At 45.3% G+C, this 22,889-nt stretch overlaps 1 protein-coding gene across 1 annotated transcript in view; it reads right to left on the reverse strand.

Moving 5' to 3' along the window:
* ush2a (Usher syndrome 2A (autosomal recessive, mild)) overlaps positions 1 to 16,483 on the reverse strand; it is a 303,780-nt gene extending 287,297 nt beyond the window's left edge. The window contains exons 1-2 of the mRNA XM_062522184.1: positions 16,038 to 16,483; positions 13,561 to 13,726 (exon numbers count right to left, since the gene is read on the reverse strand). Of these exons, the coding sequence (XP_062378168.1) occupies positions 13,561 to 13,726; positions 16,038 to 16,483 (612 nt within the window). The remainder of the gene's footprint in view (positions 1 to 13,560; positions 13,727 to 16,037) is intronic.
* Between the last annotated feature and the right edge of the window lie 6,406 nt (positions 16,484 to 22,889).

A 22,889-nucleotide genomic window follows, 5' to 3' on the forward strand; every position in this document is an offset into this window, starting at 1 on the left:
GCACACACACACACACACACACACACACACACACAATGTACTCTCTTTTAGCACAAAACAATGCTAGCCCGTTTGTGTTGACCCCGGCTCATAAAAAAGGGCATACACTACAACCTGACCCCCCCCCCCCCCCCCCATCCCCCCATGCCCCCCTCCCACCCCACCCCACCCCCCGGGGCAGGTCTGCCAGTGGCTGTCTGTGAGTGACAAACCATTCCATGATAAAACACTTTCCATTTCAGGCCTAGAGAAGCTGTCAAAGGCCCTAGAAATATTCCACTAAGGATGAGGGTATCAGGCAAAGCAATCCCCCTTCATTTTAACAGAGGGCTTGATACCTGCCGGCACGGGGCCTCGTCTATCGGCCCAGGATACACACACATACACACACACACGCGCGCGCATGCACGCACACACACACACACACACACACACACACACACACGCACACGCCGGATGTATTATTTATGGCTCAAGCTCAGGCCCCTGCAAAGACTGACTCTTATCATTTAAATGAAGCAAAAATGTTTTCCTATTTGTAATTTGTTACATTATCACATGTGTTATAATACACTGGGGCCAATCCCTGTGACATGTGAAATATAACTGTCTGAGAGAGAGGGGGAGAGGGAGGAGGAGGAGAGGGAGGAGGAGGAGGAGGAGGAGGAGGAGGGGAAAGGGCGCTTGTTGGTTTGGTATTGATGCTGTAGAGGAGATGGGGGCCTAGGCTACGCCTGCTGCTCCTCCCTCTCTCTCCCTCCCTCTCTCTCTCTCTCTCTCTCTCTCTCTCCCTCTCTCTCTCTGTCTCCCTGTCCCCCCGTGTAGCACGAGGGGTCTGATGAACGGCCAATTTTTCCTTTATCACATTAACACAGCCATGAGAGAAACACATTTGTTCTACTCAAATACACTAAAGATACAATTACCAATCTAACATATACATGTTTTATATCAGCCCCCGGATTTCTGCCGCCACGAGCGCCACGGCTATATATTAGCACTAGCATGACAGTTTATTTAAGAAAAGAAAATTGTCTGTGCACGGAGCGACGAAGCTGGAAATACATAAGGCTGGGTGTCAGCGCTTTAATAAAGGCGATAACTCTTTGCAGACTTTTCTTTAAGCAGGAAGCATATCCGCCGCTCTTCCTCTCTTCCTTTTTTTTCTCCTCCTCGCTCCCTTCTTCTTCTTCTTCTTCTTCTTCTTCTTCTTCTCCTCCTCGTGACAGAGAGGAGCCCAAATCATTTTTTCGCTAACAAGGTGTGATGCTCCAGGGGCTGTGTCGCTCGCGAGTCCATATCGTTTCTTTTATTATTATTTTTTTTCTCCTTCTCTCTCCCCCTTCTCTTTCCTCTTCCCCTAGCCTCTCGGCCTGGGTGGGCAGTGGGCAATATTAGTGAAAAATGTTGGCCCTCATTAAATCGAGTACCTTCCCCATAACAATTTCAAGGTCCCACGCTGGCCAGCTGAGTGCCCCTCCGATGATTAAAACATTGCGCGAAAATTTACAAGTGCAAAACGTCCTAATGGATTTAATTGTCATGGATGCCATTAATCAAGTGTGGGTGGCGGCGGCGAGGGTTAAAAAGAGCAGCCAGCTATCCAACTGCTGAAACGAGACGACCGTTACTCTATTTAAAAAGCTTCCTGTAACCTCCCGCCCCTCTCGCTTGAAGCCAATCACCTCCCTATATCTCCGGCTATAAAAGAACACCACTACGTCAGTGTCTATAACTCGGAGGAATCCCATTGGATAGAACTGTCTCTAAGGATCGAGGCAGTGTTGTGAAGGCAGGATGGGGAGCTCCGCAACAGGGACAGGGGCCCGTGCTCTGAGGCCCGCCCTGAGACGAATGGGAGTAACGCCCAAAACAGGCCGAGAAAACTCCATAGCGGCCACGCAGCAGTTTCAGGGAGAGTTTTTTGAAGATGAGACGAGGGATAATACTATGCAGTAAATTTATGTGATCTAATTTTTATGTCGCACGACTTATCTTTTGGATTGCCCCTGTATAATTTTTTAAATTACAGAATGAGTGATTTGTCGTCAAATAAAACAGCCTCAACAAGCTGAAACGTTAATGCACAAAACTAAATTTACGTTGCTTTCATCTAACGGTGTCATATTTCACAGGCCATTTTCACAAAAATGCACAGCCTAATTGATGCAACACATTGTAAATCTAGTGTTTACACTTGATGAATCGCTGTTTATTCTAAATCTCCCCTGAAACGCGTGCTTGCGGGTGTCTGAATATGCACCTTCGCCGTCTTTTATTTATGTACTGGCCGTGAGTGCAATCCGCACGACTTTGCTGTTCACTCCACCGATTGCAGATGTAGGGGCAAAGAGCCACACAGTGCCCATCCATCTCACGACAGGCCGTCATGCTGAGGACAGGATGACGTACTACAGTCTTCACCCACCCCTCTCCCCCCTTCGCCCGCCCCCGCTTGCGCCTTTCACCAGCAATAAACACATGCTAACCAGGCGGAAGGACAACGCGCAGCTAAACCGAAGCGACACAATCAGCTTCGCCACATCTGCACAGCCTGCAACCCCTGCAGCTATGACAGATTAGCTGGCTTGCTTTGGCTTCACAATGCATTTGATATGTCTGATCAGGGCTCGCGATTTCCAGATCACTCTTCGCTCCGCGCTACACGCCTCCCAGCCATACAGGCCAGTCTGTCACCATTACTCAGGTCTCGACAGAGAGACATAATTTACGGTGAAATTCCTCATATCAAGTTATGGCCATTACCAGTTCTCAGGGCCCTCTTCGCTGCTCGGCGTTGCCGGCCTTGATTTATGTATGAGAGAGCTGATTTTCTTTGACTTTAATTTGAAGAAACACTTTGGAGAAACTTGCCAAGGAAGCCCCATCTCTTGGTGGACGTTTAATTCTACCTGACATTGATGTGCTGAAACACACAATAAAGGCTTCAGCCGGCCAGATTAAATGCCGCACAGTGGTTCATCATTAATCCCGCACTTCCCATTGTGTGTGTGTGTGTGTGTGTGTGTGTGTGTGTGTGTGTGTGTGTCTGTGTGTGTGAGACGATCAAGTGTGGTTTTAAAAAGCCTCTCGCAACCACGAGGGAGGGGAAAAAAACACTTCACTAGCCTGCTTGAACCCTGAATAGCCTATGGATAATTTCCCCCTACAAAAGAAATAAAGCTTTGAAGCACATCCTTCCCTCATTGCCTACAGCTGTTTATATTTCTAAGTGTCACTATTTAAAAAAAAAAAAAAAGGAAAAAAACCTTGGTTGCACAAAGAATCTTTCGAGTAGTTTCCATTTTTAAAACATTTTTGCGAATCATTGATATGTTAAAAAGCCCCGGAGCAGCCTATGCCCATCAACAACTCTTGGTCTTACTTTAAATTCCGCTTGGCACGTTAGGGTCGATTTATACCCATCTATCAGCTCCTCCTTTGGTGGGCAGCAGGCTGGCATAAAGGTGGGCACTCTCCTTGCCTCGACTCACCTTGCTTCACCTTCATTTACGCTGCCAATCAGTCTCCATCACCCCAGGTGCCACACACGCCTCGGAAAGGTTACCTGAGCGTCTGCCAGCTTCCCGGGTCGTCTGACTGATACCGGCTGAAAATGTTCTAACACCATATTTATATTACAGGAGAGCTACAGGACACCGCCAAAGGGCCGCGGATCACAGCAGACTACGGCACGGTCACGGCCCCGGTCTGGGCCAAGCTCAGGCCAGGGGAAGCTGGCACTGTATCTAGGGAGTACAGTGCATATACAATCTACTGTAGGAGGTTGAGGGCAAGAGTCGAAAGTCTCGTAGCACTACTTACAACTACAGTAGTCTTGCTGATCTTACCACCTGACTAGAAGTGGCACTTGACGGTTTAAAAACAGCACTCACTGATGCACTTCTTCTTATTGCACTCTAGTCTACCTTCTTTAAAATGTTCCTAGAATTGTTGTGAGAATTGCTTAAACTGTCTACCATGTTGTAAGTCGCTTTGGCTAAAACACGTCAGCCAAATGTAATGAAATTTAATGTAATAAAAGTGCGAAGACACAACCTATTTGAAACAAGAGAGGGCAGTGGTTTAATTTGGCTGTTTAATTCTGTGGCTGTTTCTGTTTTTTTTATGATTAAATACTTTTTGTATCTTCAAAATAACTTATTCTGGTGGAATCTGGTCATGTGAAGGATCCATAGATACAACTGTCATTCCCACTTGTCATGCAGGATATGCAATATGTATCACTGCAATAAAGAAAGAAAGGCCTTCACAGCATTCCAACAATTTCACCAAACGAGGATAGCTAGCGTGTTAGCAAAATGTTATCTCTACAAAACATCTCTGCAAAGCATGCAAGCTTTTTGGATGCTTTTGCAATAGCTACCTTGCTAGGTATAGATTAGAACATAGTTTTACACTTACAGTACACAAGAAATCTAGAATGCCATAATTAAATAAATACGGAACTGATGCAATTTGGGCATATAGTATTACATACAGTCATTTGAGCTCAAATTACACATCTCTCCTCCCATGCTCCAGGATCGATGTGCGGACAGGCTGGACTTACTTATGTTTATTTATGTTTATTTATGTTTATCGGTGTTTTACGTTTGTTGTGGCATTTACAGAGCCAGACCTGAGCATGAACACCAGGATTGGCTTTAAGTGCCCAGCAGTACTGCACATTTAACTTCCAGCTCTATGAGACAGCAGCTTAATTGGGTCCGGAGTGGTACTGGACACACAGATCATGGTCCGGACATGGTACTGAACACACAGATCATGATCCAGAGCGGTACTGGACACACAGATCATGGTCCGAAGTAGTACTGAACACACAGCTCATGATTCAGAGTGGTACTGAACACACAGATCATGGTCCGGACACGGTACTGAACACACAGATCATGGTCCTAAGTAGTACTGAACACACAGATCATGATCCAGAGTGGTACTGGACACACAGAGCATGGTTTGGACGCAGTACTGGACACACAGAGCATGGTCCGGACGCGGTACTGAACACACACACATCATGGTCCAGGGACACGTTTTCCGACTCGACGTCTGTCCGGCCTGCAGCTGATTGAGCCTGCTGCCGCATTTCGTCTCGTCTCGTCTCGCCTCGTCTCGTGCCAGCCTGGCTGAATGATGAGAGCGTGAACCTCTCTCCTCCGGAGCGCTCCCATCTGAGCGTGTCTATTAGCGGCCGAGACCTCCGCGCAGCCCTGTCCAGCCCCGGCCAGCCCCGGCCTCCTCCAGACACCATTCTCATTTGGCTGGAGGGGGCCGGGGCCACCGGGCTCACTGGCCTACTTTTCACTGGGCGAGGGGCGTGTGTGTGTGTGTGTGTGTGTGTGTGTGTGTGTGATGGGGTGTGTGTGTGTGGGGGGGGAGGTGGTAGGGAGTTCAGAGGAGGTGATGAGGCATGTGCACATTCGGGTTAAGGGCTCAAGACTCTGCGAATCATAGCCAAAACAAATGTCCCCAGAGAACAAGAGAGAGAGAGAGAGAGAGAGAGAGAGAGAGAGAGAGAGAGAGAGGCAGCCTCGGCTTCTGTGAGACTTGGTGGGATCAAGTGCCAGGGCCAGAGCCTAGACCCCTCATGGAAGCGTTAATTGTGCGTGAAAATTTTCATTAACTTGTGGTTTGTGGTGATTCTCTGAAGTTGAGGCAGCCAAAGACAACATACAGTATCTGCTGCCAAAAGACCCGGGCAGTATCGTCCCAAAGCCCTTTTGAGTGCAGACTGCACACCATTCACAACAAATGCAGATGTACTGTAGCACCCAGAGAAATCGGATCCTTTGAAATGTGTGCTCTTGGCATCTGTCGACTCTAAAGCATGTACTTTGTATCTCGACGCCTTTGTAATAAAACTGCTAACCTTAAAAGTACAAGAATACGCCAGTCCTCGGAGGGAAAATCTAATAATGTGCTTTTCTTGTCAGATTATTTAACATTAACCCCAGAGGCACCGTGTCTAACAAGTCTCTACACTGAACAGGTAATCCACCCTTTCAACATCCATAGCCTGTTAGCATGTTTTTTTTTCTTTTTCTTTTTTTTTCACATGGCAACGAAACACGAGATCTGAAAGGGAGAGTCGACTAAACAGGGCTCCGTGTAACAGATACACGGCCATTGGACAAGACACTGCAGAGGTAATGTAGACTTCAATACCAAGGAAGCCCCTGTTACATCAAAAAGAATCCCAATCTCTCGACTTGAAAGAAACGAGGGGTATTTTAAAGATTTATACAGTGGGTAAAATTTTGTCATGACAAGTAAATGACTCCTTCCTGACATGTATTGATATGATAATGCTGATTTCTTAAAGCTGAGGGAGAGAGCCGGTGGGCCCCTCAGGGGCTTTTGCTCCTCTGCTACTTTAACATTTACATTTTCAGCATTGCCTCCACTCCACCGATCCGCTTTATGAACAGGGACCTGCCACAGCTCGTCAGAGCCTCCCCCCCCCCTCTCCCCTGGAACAGGAGCCCGGGCTTGAACTGACGGAGAACGAACAGAGCGAGAGAGAGAGAGAGGATGAGGAAGAGGAAGGGAGAGAGAGAGAGAGAGAATATGAAAGGGAGAAATAGAGAGAGAGAGAGAATATGAAAGGGGGAAAAAGAGAAGAGGGAAAAAACGAGGCAAGGCTCCTTCCCCCTCTCAAGTCCCACGCCACACTCGCGACTTGTCTTGATCTCAATTACGGCTGGTCTCCGCAGAGAGACAAATTACCAACAATAAGCCACGCTACAAACATTCTGGAGGTGCCTACCGTCACTTCTCATTGACATCGCAGCAGCCCGCTTGAAAGGGATATCATTCTCCCCGATTATGTGTTCCACTGGCTGCTTCTTTCGGCAGCTCTTTCACGGGTGTTATTATAATGACAATGGACAAGCACCCACTGATCAGGCCTTCTCTCTTTGCCTTGCCTCCCCCCCCTCCCCCCCCATCCCACGGGCCCCTTCTAAACACTGTAATGTTCTATTCCTTTTGACCACCTTTCTTTTTGTCATCACTCTGTCTTTAAGATGCGGCAGGCTGAGGTGATGACTGGAATTGAACTCGGAGAGAGAGACGATCGCTTGTCAGCAGGCTCGATTATTTCATCGCTTGATTCTGACAAAACTGTTGCAGCGTTAAAGCAGAGGGCTTTAGTCGAGTGAAAAAAAAAACAAACTAGTATTCTACAGACATTTTTTTTTTTTTTTTTAAAGAACTGCCATTTGATGTATAGTTTTTGAGTAGATGAGAGAAGAGGATGTTTTGGATATTATGATTTTTGAGGCCAGACTTTCTATGTAAAGCCTATGTCAGTAGCATCAGCAATAGTTACCTTTGAAACGTATGCGAACCGCCTGTTCTGGTTTATTCCAGGTGAGAGGCTCAGTGGACTCTTCACCCCCCCCCCCCACCCCCCCGTCTGACAAATTCACTTTTACACTCAAATGCCAATACATTCCTCAATGCCAAACACAGGCCCAGGAAACATGATTACGGAGCCCAATTCAGCCGGCCTAATGCAACTCAGGGCTAAAGATATAATGACTGCAGATGCCCTGGGCAATGAGTGATGTACACGGCTCTCTGTGGCAGTCCCCTTTCATTCTGACCCCTCAGGTAAGAAACACCAGAAAGGGTTAATGACTGAAAATAGGCTAATTTTTGAGGCAGGCATATCGCCAGACAGCTGCGGCAGAGCCCTAATGGGCAGACTGGATGGGCCCTGCAGCTCCTCTACGGCTGTCACCGAGCAGGAGCATATTACCTGAGAATTTGCGGGGAAGGATCTCATTATCATGATAATGTTTTCTGCCTCTGAAGTCAACCTGCTATTCATAACCTGAATGATTGCAATTTAAAGCCAGAATAATCACTGCTATTGTAAGATAATGCTCTTCAAAAGGCAGAGCACTCCCGTTGCCTTCAATGCCTGTGATGGCAGAGTCTATCCGCCCTATTTTCTCGTTTCATTTCTTCACATTTGGCTCTTACAAAATGGTCTTTTCCAATATTCATCCACGCGGGGGAGAGCAGGGGCTTAAAAATCTTGATTAGCGAGGGAAAAACACTGCCAGTCGGAGGAAGGGAGAATAAATAACTCATATCGCCACCGACTCTGTTACAGAGCCGGGCCAAATGAGAGCCAGACGAAGGTGCAGTCTGGGAAATACCTGCCGGTAAACGAAATAAAAAAAACAATACCAACAAAAAAAAAAAAAAAACAAGAGAAATAAAACACACCGATCAATAGTTTCCTCATCCTAGCCCTGACCTTTCTGTGTTTGGTGAGAAAATAAATTTAAATGAAGGGGGCGCGGGGGCTGAAATGAGCTTTGTTAGCGATCCATCGCGGCTAACAGCCTATTCCGCCTCCATAACCCGCACACAATGACTCCAGCCCCTCAGCACTCCTCGCCGGAGAGGAGGGAGACCGGTGATAGATGCACACACAGGGCCAGGTGGGATCAGTCCTGCACACACACACACACACACACACACACACACATACAGACAGACTCATACACACACACACAGACAGACTCACACCGACACACACACACACACACACACAGACAGACTCACATAAACACAGACACACACACACATACACACACAGAGAGACACGTACACGCACACACATACACACACACACACACACTTCACCCCACCCCTACAGCTGTAGGAAGGCAGATGTTTACCACTATAATTAGCGCCCTCAATTCATGCATCTTTCCGGATCCGAAATGTGTTGTGACACAAGGTCCAGTGTAAAGCCTGCTGTGGGATTCTGGATACAATATTAATATCAATACCAGCGGCGGCAGCCCATTAAGCATAGACGGGCCTCACCAAAGCCAGAGCCGACGGCAGGGGCCTGTGGATCTTTCTGGCTTGTTGTCCAAACCACAACTGCTGTTGCAACACATTTGCCTCTTTGATGCAGAAGGTTGTTGTGCTTGTTTGTTGCTTGGTTCAACACTCAAGATAGATAAAACACTGTCTTTTTTGTTCTTAATTCACACACTAATGTATATTTACACATGTGTAATAAACACGTAGCATAAATACATTCTATGCATAATTAAGATCATGTAGCATACAGTACGACACAATACTAGGCCCATTTCGACTGGTTAAGTTAAAGTAAAATGAACACATACAGCACAGTATTTAGCAGATGCTTTTATCTAAAGCGACATACACAAACATGAAACATTTCGGAAACCCCAGGGCTGACCCAGCCTTACAAAGCGACAACACTAACCACTGTATCACCACGTCCATATCTGTATGGGCTGCCAATAACAGCCAGGGCCTCTGGCTTTGTGGGTCAAACCACCAGAGGGACAGCCGATTTGCTCATCTGATTCATAGATTCATCTGCTTCAACAATTTCAGAACGTTTGAATTTGAACATTAAATAACGCCGTAAATACATCCTCCACTGCACAGCAAGAGTAACAGTAGGTCCTTCCGAGCGCCTCAACTATTGCTTAACATCTGACCCAAAAAGCCCGGGTAGGATCATGACCCTTTTGGTCCGTTATAGACTAACTGGGTACCGTTTCATCACTAAATATCGCTCACAATATTCAATGTGTTGAATATTGACGCCAAGGGGCATAGATACAGTGTTTCCCACACATAGACAAATATGTGGCGGTGCGCCACAGATTCAGCACCGGCCGCCACATATTGCGTTTCGTTATTCTTTTATTACAGTGCATGAAAATGCACTGTACTGTTCTTCCTAGGCTTCTTATTACAGTGCATGAAAATGCACTGTACTGTTCTTCCAAGGCTTCTTCTTCTTATTATTATTCCGCTGATCAAATTCATTTTTTCTATTCAGCTTGAACCGTTTAACTTAGAAACTTCATTCAAACGTCGCAACGTAGGTCTTAAATAGGGGAAGGCTGCTAAGTATTTTTCAACTTTGTAACTTTTATACTTTTTAAACTATAAATTAAAAACTATTACAAATTTCCCCATAGACTTAACATTGGCCTCTATGACATCACAATCGGATCATTAAGCAATTAGAATCTTATGCCAGGTGGCCAGCCCCACCTGCAGCAGCCCTCTCTCTCTCAGGTTTTAAGCATACAATCTCTCTGTGAAGACTACATATCCTGTTAACTGTTTCCTCTTTCCACAACTGTTTCAAAATAAAAGTCCTCACTGCAATAATACACTATTAAATCATTTAACCATTGAAACTACTCAACTATTTAACTGTTCAACCATTCCAACTGTCAGTTATCATCAACTATGCCTCCAGTCAACTACATGAGACCTCCATGCACCTAGCAACCAACATAGCAACCATCAAAATTAAGCGTTTATGACCGTTTCCATAGCAACCAACATGATTTTACTACAGTAACTTCTTTATTCCTGATAGTGGCAGCCATGGATACCCCATCAACAAATGTTTCAAAATAAAAGTCCTCAGTACCAAGTTAGCTAGTTAGCATGGTTAGCATAGTTAACATTGTTAGCATAGTTAGCATTTTTAACATAACTGCTAAAAATGATTAGCTAAGTTAGCTAATCAACCTGGTTAGCATTGTTAGCATAGTTAACATTGTTAACATTTTTAGCATAACTGCTAAAAATGATTAGCTAAGTTAGCTAATCAACGTGGTTAGCATTGTTAGCATAGTTAGCATTGTTAGCATAGTTAACATTTTTAACAGTACTGCTAGAAATCATTAGCCAAGTAAACCAATCAACCAGGTTATCATTGTTAGCATAGTTAACATTTTAGAATACCTGTTAGAAATCATTAGTTAAGTTAGAACAGGAATGTTTAAGCTTTAAAATGTCTACCTAAACACTATCAACTCTCTTTAAACTATGCAACCACCATGTTTACCCTAGCTATACCTTAGTAGCCATATCTACATTATCTATCTATATTTTTTTTTGCATTTTCATGCACTGGTAATTCCTTGGAATTGCATTTCTAGTTCCTCTTCTTCTTCTAACGCTCGCAATTCAGCTTCAACCGTTTAACGTAGAAACTTCATTCAAACGTTGTTGCGTAGGTCTTGCTTATGCCATGTGTGCTTTGTATTTTTCAACTTTGTAACTTTTATACTTTTTAAACTATGAATTAAAAAACGATTTCCCCATAGATTTAACATTGAGCTATTTCCCCATAGACTTAACATTGCTCATTATGACATCACGGCAGCAATTAGAATCTTACTCCAGGTGGCTGGCCACCTGGGCACCAACTGTCAGTTTCTCTGGCTTTAAGCATACAGTCTCTCAGAAGACTACATATCCTGTTAACTGTTTCCTCTGTCCACAACTGTTTCATAATAAAAGTCCTCACTGCAATAATACACTATTAAATCATTTAACCATTGAAACTACTCAACTATTGAACTGTTCAACCATTCCAACTGTCAGTTATCATCCACTATGCCTCCAGTCAACTACATGAAACCTCCATGTACCTAGCAACCAACATAGCAACCATTAAAATTAAGTGTTTATGACCGTTTCCATAGCAACCAACATGATTATACTGCAGTAACTTCTTGTTTCCTGATAGTGGCCACCAGGGGGTCAGGATTTGACTGATTAGCTTCGCCGATTAGCAAAGCACTTCCTCGTCGCCATTTTCCAGAAATACATCATGTCCGGTGCCGTTTTACCTGCGTTTTACTCATGCTGATTGGTGGCTGTTCCACTCTCAGCTCATGCACGAGCTTAGTGTGGGCACGAGCTCTCCGTCTGTACCTTACGTCAATCGGTAACCTGGCACTTAATTGGCTAAGTAAAACGGCACCGGAAACAAGCCCCTTGAAACGCCATGTTGAAGCCTGAAAAAATCGTTCAATTTTGGCACATTTCACTAGCCTAGCATTCCCATTGAAATGAATGGGGGCGGGACTTGTTCACTTTCTCCAGTTCTTATAATACCTCCATGGTGGCCACCATGGATACCCTAGCAACAAATGTTTCAAAATAAAAGTCCTCACTAGCAAGTTAGCTAGTTAGCATAGTTAGCATTGTTAGCATAGTTAGCATTTTTAGCATAACTGCAAAAAATCATCAACTAAGTTAGCTAATCAACCTGGTTAGCATTGTTAGCAAATTTAGCATTGTTAGCATAGTTAGCATTTTTAGCATTACTGCTAGAAATCATCGGTTAAGTTAGCTAATCAACCTGGTTAGCATTGTTAGTAAAGTTAGCATTGCTAGCGTAATTAGCATTTTTAGCGTAACTGCTAGAAATCATTAGCTAAGTTAGCTAATCAACATTTTAACATAAATAGAAATCATTAGTTAAGTTAGAACTGGAATGTTTCATCTTTAAACTGTCTACCTTCACACTATCAACTCTCTGTAAACTATGCAACCACCATGTTTATCCTAGCTACACCTTAGTAACCATATCTACATTATCTATCTATTTTTGCATTTTCATGCACTGGTAATTCCTTGGAATTGCATTTCTAGTTTATTTATTTATTCTTATTTTGAAACGCTATTGAAAAACACGCAGCATTCGTAAAGCTGAATTTCCTTTCCCTGCGCTCCCTCTCTGTCACTCGCGCGTCTGTCTCTCATAAACATACACACACACGCACAGCCCCAAGCCTCCGTGCAAACCGCGGCTGTCTGTCTCCATGAAAACCAACGAGATCATCCCTGGAAGCGTGGTCGGTGGTCGCACTGTATGCACCTGACGCTGCTCGGGTAGAAGCATAAAGTTCTCCCGCAACTTTTGTAGTCTATGCGTGCAACTTAATTACCAAACAATAGAAGTAAACTCATTCTCCTTGGCCCGCTCTCGTGCGCGCTCAATGGACAGCCGCCCTCCACATGCACATTTAATCCAAATAAAACATTAATCGTGGACGCATTGACGCACAGAAGACGACTAGCTAAATTACTGTTATATTCGGTTAGCATCATTAGTATATTCTGCAGACATTTGATTAAAACTCTTGCATTCAAGTTGACTGACCAACAATGTTTTTCAACTCCAAGACTTAAAAGGGCCTGTCCCAAGGAGAAAAAGTATTAGCTTACCTTGAGACTTAAACACATGTGGGGAAACTGAACAGTCCAGCCAGTAGAGTATGATAAGCTTAGCCTGCTATGTTTACAATATTTTGAGGCTTCAACCAGACAGCTGAATTTAAGAAGTGGAGTTGTAATATGAATAGTAGGCTATAATCTGCATAAAGTTTGCTGTTATGAATATCAGAAATGTCAGTATAGGCCTATATAATGTAAATAATTACATAATGTGTGTGTGTGTTTCAAATAAAGACAAGCTTCACATGTTGGTAAAAAAAATAATTTGCATTATATGGATAAAAAGGCGATGCAATGAAAAATATGGGTGCCCCCCCCCCCCCCCCCCCCGTCAGACATGGGGCGACCACCACACATTGCCTTCTAATCTGTGGGAAACACTGAGATATCAATTCTTCCATGGTGTTTCTTTAACATCTGACCCAAATAGCCCCCCGCGGCAGCTAGCACTGGGCTCAGCAGCGATGCGTTCTGTACCTGGAGGGCCACGTGTGTCCATTCGTGCTTGTTGATGCGGCCTGTGGTCATCATGGCCAGGCGGAGCGCCGGAGCGTTGGGAAGACGGTACCGGAGCTCCAGCTTCTCCTCCGAGACCCGGACGCCAAACACCAGCTCCCCCTCTGCCCTCTTCTCTATCAGACTCCTGGACACGGCAGAGCAACAGAGAGAGAGAGAGAGATTACAGCCAATATTCACATACTTACTGAAGGCATTTCATAGATGTGGATATCTTCCTTTAGCAGGCACCTTTATCCAAAGGGACTTATGATATTGTACAGGCATATATACAGTCATTTCCTATGTATTAGCCGCATTGTGTATAAGCCGCAGGACAGTGTTTTATGTACATAATTAAAAGAAACAAAACCATATTAGTACCATATTAACTTCCCACGTGTATTAACCTCATAGCTGAAGAAATTTTGCAGAATCAAAGCCGCAGCTACTGTAATAGTTGGGAAATCACGCCATTTGTACTTTCATCTGCCTTCTCTGGCTTTGAGACAAATGATTTGGGGGCTATTAGGGCCATGCTTACTAGTTGGGCCTGATGAGGTTAGCTCCTTGGTTTATCAGTTGAGCTCTTCATAATAGGTATAAAAATACCATCCACAGGGAAATTATTCAATAGTGCATTCATATACGTACATATGGCTTTATATATATACAGTATAAAATATGAGCAGTTGACTTAGCACGGGACAGGAGAGGTCAGTGCCTGACCAGGGGTAGTTCAGCTCTATTCTCAGTTCCAGAGACATGAGTTATGACGGCATTAGAAAGTGCTGATTCCTGAGAGAGGTGCGAACAACCTGAGGACTGGCAGTTGTCCCTCCCGCTCCGACGGGGCCTGCCCCGTTAGCCAGATTAGTGATTATTTATTTCCAACATGGAAAGTCATGATTTCATTTGACATTTATGCCGGCCATATTAGTTTAACATATGTTGGCTGTTTTCGCCTGCTCCGGCCGCCACTGTGCTGTTACCCTGTACACTGTCATATTAAACAGCATTGGTGACATTTTATGGGAAACGGAGCCTTTTACGAACACGGGCCAAAAGATGCCATAAATCATGTTATGTCAGCGCTTAACGCTTCCCTGCCCTCACACTCCAACACACACTTTCGAAAAAAAAAACGTCGCCTCTCTCTGCTTATTCTAATTGGGCCAAACTTCTCAAGGGACCGAACGTGGCGTTTGGTTTTTACCATGAAAAGGCAAAGGTTTCAAAACTACAGTCTAAGTGATCCTTTTTATTACCATAATACAGAGTACATGAACTCAAAAAAGGGGAATGAATCAGTATGTGTGTGCACTTACTTTCTGTGGCATAGAAATAATTCAGGTTATCGTGCGGTACAGCATAATATCATGTTGAATTGCAGAGACACTACAATGACCCAAAAGCTACTTGTGCAGTCTTTTCCTCTCCCGCCCCCAACCCCCCCCCCCCCCTCTCTCTCTCTCTCTCTCTCTCTCTCTCTCTCTCTCTCTCTCTCTCTCTTTCATCGTCTGCGGTGGATATGAAATGCTGAAACAGTTGTTGCTCTTCTGGAGCCTTCTTTTCCCAGGCCTTTCATCCCCCTCTCTGACTTTCAACTACATCATTTTCTCTACCGCAGGAAAACAAAGTGGCCTTTGAGCCCGCGCGTCCGTTCGCCCCGGACCGGGCGAAAAGCACACACACACTCGCAATTCCATTTCATTGATCTAAACAGGCCACAGCTGCCGGTGTACTGGTGAGAGACAGAGAGAGAGAGAGAGAGAGAGAGAGAGAGAGAGAGAGAGAGAGAGAGAGAGAGAGAGAGAGAGAGAGAGAGAGAGAGAGCCGGCGGTAGCTGTGAGGTAGTTTTGCTGGCCACGGGAGCCAAGACGCTCTTATTAATTTTATATAATCTACAAAGTGTCTCCAATCAGTATTGCTGGTTAGCTGGTTATACCAGGGAGATCGGCTTTCAAACACGGGCCAACGCTGAGAGATTGATGTGGAGAGATTCCACCAGGCAGGCGGGGCACAAAGGGGTGACTTTTTTGCTTTTGTGCAGCCGGGAGAAAATGACTGCAGAATCGGAACAAAACATCTACCCTCCACAAAGAGACCTTGGTGAAATTAGTGTGAGTGGTGATCCTTGTTGGGTAAAGTGAGCCTGCGAACAGCCTCAAACAGGTCTTGTTCCCGCCACGGTGGCACCTGAGGTCTTGCCTTGGAGTGTCAAAGCAGGATCATATTCAATTGTAGTGTTGAGAGCTATTTCCTGGCAAGGGCCCGAAGTAAAACCGATCTGACCAAGTGGATGCTTTTAAACACTTTTAAGTGTCAGAAAGCATTTCAATGCCTCTGGCTTTCTTAAGACACAGGAGGAAAGACAGAGAGAGAGAGAGAGAGAGAGAGAGAGAAAGAGAGAGAGAGGGAGAGAGAGAAGGAGAAAGTCTGGCAGTTTGGCTACTTACATTTCAGACGACGCCTCCAGTTTCAGCCACACTGTTAAAGTAAGTGAGCCCGACGGACCCAAGACCGGTACTGGCGGGGAGGCGAAGCACTCCGTGTGGTTACGGAATATATGACTGGCCGCGTCGCCGGGCCTGACCCCCGGGCGCACGTCGCGTCCGTCCTCGCTGACGCAGGTGCCCAGGTTCCGCAGGAGGCTGGCGTGGCGCGGCGCCGACGCCCGGTACGGGCACCCCTGGACGCAGAACTGCTGGGCGCAGGTCCGCAGACCCTCCTGGGTCACGGCGGGCAGGCAGAAGGCGCTGCGCTCGGGCACGCCGCACGTGGACGCCGCCGGCGCCACGCGGACGGGTTTATAGGCCCCAATGTTCTCCAGCCGGGGAAAGAGGCCCTGCGGGGCGACGAGGCTGGCGCAGATGCAGGACCCCAGGGCGTACAATAATAACATGGCAGCCCGCCGCCTCAAGGGCCAATACATCCTGGGAAGCAGGGGTGCCTCCTGATGTAGTGATCTTAAATAAGTAATGGCGCTCATACTGGAGGTGACATTTTTACAGTCCAGTGCCTTGGGTAAGGCAGCACAGCTTAATGGCACAGTGACGGGGCGGAGGCCAACACTTTCACATGATAGCTAGGATTTTGGCCGGCCACAGTCCCGAGGAGATGGCTGCGGGGAGGGAAAAAGGGACAAAAAATAAAATCAAACATTAAAAGGATTTCCAGGGAAAGGGAAAAACTTTAAGAACCTTTCAACTTATGGCCTTAAGGGGTTCTAGGGGTCAGCTGAATGGAAACACTTTAGCATCAGTTTGTTTATTTACAATCAGAATTTGGATAAGAAAAAATATGTTTGCTACTGCTGGGGGTTAAACCTATTTTTTATCAAATAAGGGTGCTTGATCGATGGACTAAAGGCAGGTTTAGTACATACATTTTAAATGAAACATCTGGAAAAACGCTTCTATTTCTGTCTTTATGTCTCCAACCCAAGTAAGAAAATACGTCCCATTTACATTCAAGGAATAAACAAGCAGTTGTTTGTGATTATGTTGCCAATATTAATCTGCTGCATAGCACTATCACAGCCATCATCACGGGGATATCTTCCCGATAGCGCTCACCCCAATTTCTATTCATAATTTATCACCTGCAGGATGAACCCCAAGAGTATAAAAAGTAGCCACTGACTTCGACAAAAAAAACTCAGGACTGAGACATCAAGTTGTGGATTTATGTTATTAAATGTCTGCGAGGAAATAACGATACATCCGTGCATGCCCTATGGGCTACATGCAACACGTTGTTGTTGTTCTGTGGAGGGGGGATAGGCTACTAGCGTGGTACTCGAGTTTTATCCCACAGCAATAACACGGTTTCATTCCCACCACATCTCGGTAACGCTGTTATCATCTTAATACAAAATATGTTAATGCAAAGGATTATGCTAAGTTTCTGGAGGTAAAATAACACCGACAAGAAAGCCATTTTGTTTTTCTTACCTTGATGTCTTCATGAGACGCACGGACACTCGGCATTTCTGTAAAGCTGATTATAGTAGTTTGCCATCTGGTTAACGCGCGCGCTGGGGACAAAGTGGGGGCAACTTGTCTGTGCGAGTCAATATGAAAACACTCTCTCAGTTTGACCACTGGTTTATTTAGTGCACAATATAGTTATTCTAAAACTTGGCAATTTCGTAATATCCTTTTGTTTGTCTTGTTTGCGCACCGTCGCCTGACGGAGATGACACATATTGTATTACCTCACGTTAGTCTCGCGTCTCGCTCTAACAAGTGGCTCTCCAGGTTCAGGAACGCTACTCGACGTCGCTAGGCAACGTGGGTCTGGATTGAGTCCACATTCAGGTGTTGGACTACCGGAGAGGAGAAAAGAGGACAAAGGATTGTAACCGAGAGGTCCTGTGGCTTTGTAGTAAACAGTGCATTCACTGAATGCACGAATTATCTTGATCTAATAAGAAAAGATTTATTTATGTTTATGTTGTTTCTGTGTGCTTTAGCTGGAAAAGCCAAGCAGCCTTTTATGCTGTTTGTCCCCTATTTTCATACAGGAAATAGGTCAAATAGACCTGTTTTGAGAGTTATTTCTTCAAAATAGAATTGTACAAGTCACAAAAGTCTGTCAACAAGCTAAGTAATCTGATTGTTTGTAGCCTATATATCTATAGTAATGGGACTTCTTATGTTTTTTCTACCAGTAGACTAGTTGGACGACATCATAGGCCTAGGCTGCTTAATTGTAGGCTATGCAAAAACATCTAACAGTCTGTTCATGCGTCTGGGAAATGGGAAGGTCCCCACTTCTTAACTCCCCTCTCCCATAGAGAGTGCACTCTAGTGACGTCAAAACATTCTCCTGGGAGCTCTCCCAAAGCCTTCAATTCAAACTGGGTAGTATCCAGTTCAGGTGTGACGGACACCTAGGCTACTGAACTCTAGAATTCTCCCACTTCCCAGTTGCTCATGAACGCACCATATGTAAATTCCTGTTGTTATTTCATTAAATGACAGCCACCCACTGTTGGATGCTTTCCAGGAAATCCACTGAAACTGAAAAAAAAAAAAGCGTGAAATGCTTCAGTGGGATATGATAATATAAATCTGGGCATTTGTTCTTGTTGTTTCAGTATAGGGGATTTCCCCCCCCCCCCCCCCCCCCCCTCTCTGATGCAGGGGAAGCTTGAGGACGCCTGACAGTGATATAGTGTTTATGCATTCACATTATGTAAACAAATTAAAAATGGCCTTTATAATTTCAGACAAGTTTGTTATCTACTAATCACATTTGAACAGCTGCAATTGCTTTGGTGAACAAAGACAGTCTAACCACTTTTTAATTAAGTACACTTAATGACCTTAAGAAGATTAGTGCACTTGCCTAATAATCAATATACTACAGCCGAGCCAGCTCTTCCCCTGCAGCCCAGCAGGCTTTTCACGATAAATATATGACTCTCACAGAAACCAGCTCTTTCTGTTTCATCATATTTTCTGCTGCATTTCAAAACACTTATGCACAGAATGCCAGTAGAAGTGGCACTAGGAAGGGGCTATTAGTAGGCCTACTCCTCGTCATCATGTGATTGACGAAGGTACAATGCTTAAACCCTTTGCCGTGTAAAAAGCATGGAGACAAGACAAGCTGTTACTGGATTCAATTTGGTTCTCCATTCAAGCACAGGCAGCAGCATTGTGCTATGCTGACACCATGCAAGCAATGAGAGATACTGTTTCACAAAGACATTTCAAATCAGAGTCCACGTATTGCACGGTCTGTGTGCAGAGTCTCCGAGATTAGGCAGAAAAGAAGGGAAAGATATGTAAATCGCCAGCAGTTTCATCAAGTTCCTGCGACCATTGCACTGAATTAGACATCAGCTTTTGATTTTTTTTTTTTTTTTTTTTTCCCTCTCGCCGCATTGATTTTCTAAGCCTCTCTGTCTTGCTGCATCCCCTGCACACAAATGCTGAGGGTGGTGAATTGAAGTCCCGCATTAGCATTATCTATGCCTTTTGTCCACAGAGATAGCATGCAAATCAGGCCGCCGTGGCTCGCTCGCCCGCCGCACATCCTCTCCTCTCCGCACCACACCGCGCCCGCCCCGCGCCCGCCCCGCGCTCTGCTCCCAGCCTCCTCAGCGTCCGCCGGCACCTCCTGAGATGGACCCTCGCAGTTTAACCCAGCCATGTGCCGGGACCAGTCCGTTAATTAATGAAGCTCTCCATTAGCGCTGGGGGAATATGCAACACCCCCCCCCACACACACACACACACCCTTACTCTTTCTCCCTTTTTTTGTGTGTGTTTGTGTGGATGGCATCTGGGCATGAGTGGAATGAAGAACACACAACAATGGCCGCGGATGCCTAATGCATTCTTATGATCTCACTTTCATTATTTATTTGTTTAAAGATTCCTGATGTTATTCAGCCATCCTTTTGATTGGGGGGAGGATTTGGCGGGTGGATACTACACAGGCAGTTGCCATCAAATCGGCCATTTTGACTGAGCCAGGAGAAGAGGACGACAAGTGAAAAGCTATGATAATAATACGGTTTGAGCAGACGGAGTAGCCGCCGCATTGATTGGGAGCGGGTCACATGGGGCAGCAGCACGATAGGAGCCCACAGTATTTCGCCGCCACACAGTATCAGATGTTCGGGAAATTAGAAACAGTGAGTGAAGTGTGTGGCCACAAATTGCTGGCACATCTGAATACGCAGCAGCAGCAGCAGCAGCAGTACGGGCAGTACAGGAAGCCCACAGTAGTGGCATCAGAGCGGCTCAGATGAGAGGCGCCCGGGGTCCGGTCCCCTGAGCTCCAATCAGAAAGCCCCCTCTCGCCATGCTGAGTATCCATATGATTGAATTAACCTTTTAGCCCAGGTACAGCGAGGGGAGACGCCGGCACTGCACTAGACCAGAGAAAGAGAGCGAGAGAGAGAGAGAAAGAGAGAGAGAGAGAGAGAGAGAGAAAGAGAGAGAAAGAGAGAGAGAGAGAGAGAAAGAGAGAGAGAGAGAGAGAGAGATTGTGAAAAAGGGAAAAAGAGCAAAGCTGTGATGCTCCTCTAGTCTGTGCTCCGTACTCCGTCAGCATTTTGTGGGAAATTGAGGGGCCGTCTGCGTGCACTCTGGTTATAGGCCTATAGTTCCTGGGGAGCCGGTGTGGAAGCTTTCTTTGAGAGGTTGTTTTCACTCTCCTCTCCTCTCCTCTCCTCTCCTCTCCTCTCCGCTCCTCTCCGCCTGGCCGCAACGCCACTGAACTATAAATAACGCTCTCTGTTCTCTGTTCTCTTGTCATTACCTGGGGCTCGCTCAGGTAGATCAAACAGGTCGATAGGCCCCAGACTTTTCCAGCTCCCCCCTTTATCTCGCTTATAATACACTCACAACGTCTTATGACTCGATCTGCCCCCCATCCTCGTGGACCGTAAGGGCCTGTCTCCTTTTCCACAGACTTATCTAGATGTCTGGTGACTAGCACATAGCCAGTGCACCCCCCCCCCTCACACACACACACACACACACACACACACACACACACACACACACACACACACACACACCACCACCACTACCACCCCCCTCTCTGCACCAGGGAAGACTTGCTGTCATTGTTCCCAGTATTAGACCTAATGAGATCACTCAGACATGTCATCCAGACGATTAAAGGAAATTCCCTGATTATTGCATGCTGACAGTTATGTGCTGAGCCTCCTCCCTGCGCCGTACCCTCTCGCCGTCTCTAATCTCCTCTAATCATCCTGCCACATCCTCCATGTCCGCGTCCGCGTTCGTCCGTCCGTCCGTCGGTCTCTTCCTTTATGAGGCTGCTACTGTACTCTCCACCAACTCATATACCAACTTAATGATTTAAGCCGGAGATTGACAGGACAAACATCTCTTTGTTCCGACGCTAAGTCTATCGGAGCTTATTAGTTCAATTATTAAATAATTTACTCACTTTTAAAGATTTGGTTTAGAATTAAAACAATTATGGCAAAAATGATATTCAAAACCTATGAAAACATCAGTGAGCATGTACTCCATGCAAATGAAGTTCACTCTACTTGTACAATGCTGACTTACACAAATCAAATAAGTAAGAGTTTTGGTAGATACAGTGTTTCTCATGTTATGAGCCATTGCCTGAAGTACCATCTTTTAACAGCTGTGTATAGAAATCTAAGAAGCCGACAAGAAGTTGTTGATTAGAAAATTCATAAACATTTCCCATGACGTCCACTACTATGACAACCATGACTACTATTCACCAGGACTAGTTAGGGCATGAACAAGTAGCTATTTTAAATGTGTTGAAGCAAGAGGTTTATTTTGTTATTATTGTAAACATTTCTTAAATAAACACTTTGTCTGTGGTTTTAACCTCAATAAAAAATCATGGAGAGCTTCCCTAGAAGCCAGTGTACTCTTCTAAGAGAGCAGTATTGTGATCAGGGTTTAAAACAACTAATAATATTCCTGATGAGACTAAATCGTGTCACCCCTTCACAAAAACACACATAATGTTTTTCACAAAGCTTAATGGTATATGTCTGGATTTCGAGGTTAAATTAATCAGTTGTCACTTGCATTTAAGATATTGTCCTAATATGGGGCCTCTAAAGTGCTACTAATTCACTGGAGACTGACACACCAAACTATTTATTAAGGTGCTGTAACTAAATTAATGGCTCGTCCAAGCCAGAGTAAAACATTTAAGTGCAAATAATCGTGCGTGGGTGACCCTCTCCTGCCTTAACTCAGCGGCCTGCCATTTCCGACGTTTCGTCCACGGGAATCAAGGAGATGGTCGACTCGCCTTTTACTGCCCGAGACAATTAATAGCCTCTGAGTGATCTACTAGTTAACATTGCAGTGCTAAGTAGTTCTAAAAATTGCGATAGGCTCTTCTGCCCAGCACGCCTCATTAACTCTTTCAGGGTGTCAGGGCTGACTCTCACTCCGAGCAGCAGCTACTGAGGTCTCTTGATAATAATAAAAAGCGGTTTTAGGTGCTAGACGTTAGCGACATTAACCTCTTGACTCTTAAATGGTTTTAAGAGCGGATCCAAATTCCAGATGTATCTATTCTCCCCTCAGTGCCCTGTTACCACCGCATTGGGTTGCTATTGTATCAAGTGATATTTACTGTATAGTGTGGCACGACAAGCCTGTCTGTACTCCCATGGCATATATATGGCGCATATGCTTGTGAGAGCCAAGGCCAGCAAGTACGTCACGTCAAGAGCCTTCAGCCCACAGACTGCCCTTGGGATGCTCGGAGTATCTAGAAATTTGTTGTTTTTAAGCCCTCTGTAGGGGCAAAGAGTT

The sequence above is a fragment of the Sardina pilchardus genome, chromosome 20, assembly GCF_963854185.1.
Source record: "Sardina pilchardus chromosome 20, fSarPil1.1, whole genome shotgun sequence".
Classification (NCBI taxonomy): domain Eukaryota; kingdom Metazoa; phylum Chordata; class Actinopteri; order Clupeiformes; family Clupeidae; genus Sardina; species Sardina pilchardus.